The 6,000-nt window shown below is 57.4% G+C and overlaps 1 protein-coding gene across 1 annotated transcript in view; it reads right to left on the reverse strand.

Annotated features, from left to right (window-relative positions):
• The window catches only part of shc1 (SHC (Src homology 2 domain containing) transforming protein 1), a 116,898-nt gene extending 111,279 nt beyond the window's left edge, over positions 1 to 5,619 (reverse strand). The window contains 1 exon segment of the mRNA XM_087985115.1: positions 5,104 to 5,619. Coding sequence (XP_087841241.1) covers positions 5,104 to 5,604 — 501 coding nt within the window. The 5' untranslated portion in view covers positions 5,605 to 5,619.
• Between the last annotated feature and the right edge of the window lie 381 nt (positions 5,620 to 6,000).

Consider the following 6,000-nt stretch of genomic DNA (forward strand, 5'->3'; position numbering starts at 1 on the left):
GGACAGCGGGTAATATCGGAGGGGGGTAATTGGGGGACAGCGGGTAATACAGGAGGTGGGTAATTGGGGGACAGCGGGTTATACAGGAGGGGGGTAATTGGGGGACAGCGGGTTATACAGGAGGGGGTAATTGGGGGACAGTGGGTAATATCGGAGGGGGGTAATTGGGGGACAGCGGGTAATACAGGAGGGGGGTAATTGGGGGACAGCGGGTTATACAGGGGGTGGTAATTGGGGGACAGTGGGTTATACAGGAGGGGGTAATTGGGGGACAGTGGGTTATACAGGAGGGGGGTAATTGGGGAACAGCGGGTTATACAGGAGGGGGGTAATTGGGGGACAGCGGGTAATATTGGAGGGGGTAATTGGGGGACAGCGGGTAATATCGGAGGGGGTAATTGGGGGACAGCGGGTTATACAGGTGGGGTGTAATTGGGGGACAGCGGGTTATACAGGAAGTGGGTAATTGGGGTCAGCGGGTTATACAGGAGGGGGGTAATTGGGGGACAGCAGGTAATATTGGAGGGGGGTAATTGGGGGACAGCGGGTAATATCGGAGGGGGTAATTGGGGGACAGCGGGTTATACAGGTGGGGTGTAATTGGGGGACAGTGTGTTATACAGGAGGGGGGTAATTGGGGGACAGCGGGTTATACAGGAGGGGGGTAATTGGGGGACAGTGGTTTATACAGGAGTGGGTAATTGGGGGACAGCGGGTAATATCGGAGGGGGGTAATTGGGGGACAGCGGGTAATACAGGAGGTGGGTAATTGGGGGACAGCGGGTTATACAGGAGGGGGGTAATTGGGGGACAGCGGGGTATACAGGAGGGGGTAATTGGGGGACAGTGGGTAATATCGGAGGGGGGTAATTGGGGGACAGCGGGTAATACAGGAGGGGGGTAATTGGGGGACAGCGGGTAATACAGGAGGGGGGTAATTGGGGGACAGTGTGTTATACAGGAGGGGGGTAATTGGGGGACAGTGGGTTATACAGGAGGGGGGTAATTGGGGGTCAGCGGGTTATACAGGAGGGGGTAATTGGGGGACAGTGGGTTATACAGGAGGGGTGTAATTGGGGGACAGCGGGTAATACAGGAGGGGGGTAATTGGGGGACAGCGGGTTATTCAGGAGGGGGGTAATTGGGGGACAGCGGGTTATGCAGGAGGGGGGTAATTGGGGGACAGCGGGTTATACAGGAGGGGGGTAATTGGGGGACAGCGGGTTATACAGGAGGGGGGTAATTGGGGGACAGTGGGTTATACAGGAAGGCGGTAATTGGGGGTCAGCGGGTAATACAGGAGGGGGGTAATTGGGAGACAGTGGGTTATACAGGAGGGGGTAATTGGGGGACAGCGGGTTATACAGGAGGGGGGTAATTGGGAGACAGTGGGTTATACAGGAGGGGGGTAATTGGGGGACAGCGGGTTATACAGGAGGGGGTAATTGGGGGACAGTGGGTTATACAGGAGGGGGGTAATTGGGGGACAGCGGGTTATACAGGAGGGGGGTAATTGGGAGACAGTGGGTCATACAGGAGGGGGGTAATTGGGGGTCAGCGGGTTATACAGGAGGGGGGTAATTGGGAGACAGCGGGTTATACAGGAGGGGGGTAATTGGGAGACAGCGGGTTATACAGGAGGGGGGTAATTGGGGGACAGTGGGTTATACAGGAGGGGGGTAATTGGGGGACAGTGGATTATACATGAGGGGGTAATTGGGGGACAGTGGGTTATACATGAGGGGGTAATTGGGGGACAGTGGGTTATACATGAGGGGGTAATTGGGGGACAGTGGGTTATACAGGAGGGGGGTAATTGGGGGACAGCGGGTTATACAGGAGGGGGGTAATTGGGGGACAGTGGTTTATACAGGAGGGGGTAATTGGGGGACAGCGGGTAATATCGGAGGGGGGTAATTGGGGGACAGCGGGTAATACAGGAGGTGGGTAATTGGGGGACAGCGGGTTATACAGGAGGGGGGTAATTGGGGGACAGCGGGTTATACAGGAGGGGGTAATTGGGGGACAGTGGGTAATATCGGAGGGGGGTAATTGGGGGACAGCGGGTAATACAGGAGGGGGGTAATTGGGGGACAGCGGGTTATACAGGGGGTGGTAATTGGGGGACAGTGGGTTATACAGGAGGGGGTAATTGGGGGACAGTGGGTTATACAGGAGGGGGGTAATTGGGGAACAGCGGGTTATACAGGAGGGGGGTAATTGGGGGACAGCGGGTAATATTGGAGGGGGTAATTGGGGGACAGCGGGTAATATCGGAGGGGGTAATTGGGGGACAGCGGGTTATACAGGTGGGGTGTAATTGGGGGACAGCGGGTTATACAGGAAGTGGGTAATTGGGGTCAGCGGGTTATACAGGAGGGGGGTAATTGGGGGACAGCAGGTAATATTGGAGGGGGGTAATTGGGGGACAGCGGGTAATATCGGAGGGGGTAATTGGGGGACAGCGGGTTATACAGGTGGGGTGTAATTGGGGGACAGTGTGTTATACAGGAGGGGGGTAATTGGGGGACAGCGGGTTATACAGGAGGGGGGTAATTGGGGGACAGTGGTTTATACAGGAGTGGGTAATTGGGGGACAGCGGGTAATACAGGAGGTGGGTAATTGGGGGACAGCGGGTTATACAGGAGGGGGGTAATTGGGGGACAGCGGGGTATACAGGAGGGGGTAATTGGGGGACAGTGGGTAATATCGGAGGGGGGTAATTGGGGGACAGCGGGTAATACAGGAGGGGGGTAATTGGGGGACAGCGGGTAATACAGGAGGGGGGTAATTGGGGGACAGTGTGTTATACAGGAGGGGGGTAATTGGGGGACAGTGGGTTATACAGGAGGGGGGTAATTGGGGGTCAGCGGGTTATACAGGAGGGGGTAATTGGGGGACAGTGGGTTATACAGGAGGGGTGTAATTGGGGGACAGCGGGTAATACAGGAGGGGGGTAATTGGGGGACAGCGGGTTATTCAGGAGGGGGGTAATTGGGGGACAGCGGGTTATGCAGGAGGGGGGTAATTGGGGGACAGCGGGTTATACAGGAGGGGGGTAATTGGGGGACAGCGGGTTATACAGGAGGGGGGTAATTGGGGGACAGTGGGTTATACAGGAAGGCGGTAATTGGGGGTCAGCGGGTAATACAGGAGGGGGGTAATTGGGAGACAGTGGGTTATACAGGAGGGGGTAATTGGGGGACAGCGGGTTATACAGGAGGGGGGTAATTGGGAGACAGTGGGTTATACAGGAGGGGGGTAATTGGGGGACAGCGGGTTATACAGGAGGGGGTAATTGGGGGACAGTGGGTTATACAGGAGGGGGGTAATTGGGGGACAGCGGGTTATACAGGAGGGGGGTAATTGGGAGACAGTGGGTTATACAGGAGGGGGGTAATTGGGGGTCAGCGGGTTATACAGGAGGGGGGTAATTGGGAGACAGCGGGTTATACAGGAGGGGGGTAATTGGGAGACAGCGGGTTATACAGGAGGGGGGTAATTGGGGGACAGTGGGTTATACAGGAGGGGGGTAATTGGGGGACAGTGGATTATACATGAGGGGGGTAATTGGGGGACAGTGTGTTATACAGGAGGGGTGTAATTGGGGGACAGTGGGTTATACAGGAGGGGTGTAATTGGGGGACAGTGGGTTATACAGGAGGGGGGTAATTGGGGGACAGCGGGTTATACAGGAGGGGGGTAATTGGGGGACAGTGTGTTATACAGGAGGGGGGTAATTGGGGGACAGCGGGTTATACAGGAGGGGGGTAATTGGCGGACAGCGGGTTATACAGGAGGGGGGTAATTGGGGGACAGTGGGTAATATCGGAGGGGGGTAATTGGGGGACTGTGGATAATATCGGAGGGGGGTAATTGGGGGACAGTGGGTTATACAGGAGGGGGGTAATTGGGGGACAGTGGGTAATACAGGAGGGGGGTAATTGGGGGTCAGCGGGTAATACAGGAGGGGGTAATTGGGGGACAGTGGGTAATACAGGAGGGGGGTAATTGGGGGACAGCGGGTTATACGGGCGGGGTAATTGGGGGACAGCGGGTTATACAGGAGGGGGGTAATTGGGGGACAGCGGGTTATACAGGGGGGGGTAATTGGGGGACAGCGGGTTATACAGGAGAAGGTAATTGGGGGACAGCGGGTTATACAGGAGGGGGGTAATTGGGGGACAGCGGGTTATACGGGGGGGGGTAATTGGGGGACAGCGGGTTATACAGGAGAAGGTAATTGGGGGACAGCGGGTTATACAGGAGAAGGTAATTGGGGGACAGCGGGTAATATCGGAGGGGGGTAATTGGGGGACAGCGGGTAATACAGGAGGGGTGTAATTGGGGGACAGCGGGTTATACAGGGGGTGGTAATTGGGGGACAGTGGGTTATACAGGAGGGGGTAATTGGGGGACAGTGGGTTATACAGGAGAGAGGGTGTAATTGGGGGACAGCGGGTTATACAGGGGGTGGTAATTGGGGGACAGCGGGTTATACAGGAGAAGGTAATTGGGGGACAGCGGGTTATACAGGAGGGGGGTAATTGGGGGACAGCGGGTAATACAGGAGGGGGGTAATTGGGGGACAGCGGGTTATACAGGAGGGGGGTAATTGGGGGACAGCGGGTTATACAGGAGGGGGGTAATTGGGGGACAGCGGGTTATACAGGAGGGGGGTAATTGGGGGACAGCGGGTTATACAGGAGGGGGTAATTGGGGGACAGCGGGTAATATCGGAGGGGGGTAATTGGGGGACAGCGGGTTATACAGGAGGGGGGGAATTGGGGGACAGCGGGTTATACAGGAGGGGGGTAATTGGGGGACAGCGGGTTATACAGGAGGGGGGTAATTGGGGGACAGCGGGTTATACAGGAGGGGGGTAATTGAGGGACAGCGGGTAATACAGGAGGGGGGTAATTGGGGGACAGCGGGTTATACAGGAGGGGGGTAATTGGGGGACAGTGGGTAATACAGGAGGAGGGTAATTGGGGGACAGCGGGTTATACAGGAGGTGGGTAATTGAGGGACAGCGGGTAATACAGGAGGGGGGTAATTGGGGGACAGCGGGTTATACCCAGCGGGCTCTCGGAGAGACTCACCCGTACGAGGTAGGGGACACCGGACCCCATCACCTTGTCGTCTGGATGGAGCCAGCCCCGACTTGGCTTGTTCACAAAGCTGCCATGGCGTGTCCACTCGTCACCCCCGAGCTGGCCGCCCTCCACTCGCGTCTTCTTCCCCCCTCCTCCTGCTCCTGCTCCGCAGCCCAGCCGGTTCATGTCCTGCCAACGGGGAGAGAAGTCAGGCTCAGCTCCCGAGTGACCGGCGCCCCCGCCGCCCAGCCCTGCCCCTGCCCCTGCCCTCGCCTGCGGCAGGCCGGCCGCGTGGGAGAGCTTGACGTTCCCCATCCTGGGGAAGAAGGAGCACAGGGTGGTGGGGCTGTCCTCCGGCCCGGGGGACACCTCTGCCCCCTGGGCGGGCAGGATGGGGGCCAGGGAGGAGCAGGAGGCAGAGGAAGGCAGCAGCGCCTCCCCTTGGGCCGCCTCGGAAGCGTTGTCGTTGTGGAAGTGGCTGTACTTATTTTTCAGCAACAAATCCATGGTGGTCCTCAGCCCCTCTCATCCCCGGGCCACCTCCTGGGTCTGAACCCTCTGCTTTCCCAACTCCCCTCAGATTCCAATCGGGCAGGAGCAGCCTGTCTTGACTGGAGGCTGTCGGAGGAGCAAATGGGGGAGGGTGGGCGAGAGACAAGGTGAAAAATAAGTCTCACCAGTCTGTCACTCACTAAACCCCCCCCCCACCCCCGGCCAGGTGATTCGACCAGTCTGCTGAATATTTGTCCAGTTCTGAGTACAGCGATCTCAACGAGGTTTGGCTGAATATTTGTCCAGTTCCGAGTACAGCGATCTCAACGAGGTTTGGCTGAATTCTGGAGGGTACTCGTTCAGTTCTGAATGCAGACCCTCTGCACCGATTCCAGACAGGGGCTCACTTGT

Source organism: Chiloscyllium plagiosum, unplaced genomic scaffold (assembly GCF_037043375.1).
Source record: "Chiloscyllium plagiosum isolate Xiang-an unplaced genomic scaffold, Cpla_swu_hap1 HiC_scaffold_50, whole genome shotgun sequence".
In the NCBI taxonomy this organism is placed as follows: Eukaryota; Metazoa; Chordata; class Chondrichthyes; order Orectolobiformes; family Hemiscylliidae; genus Chiloscyllium; species Chiloscyllium plagiosum.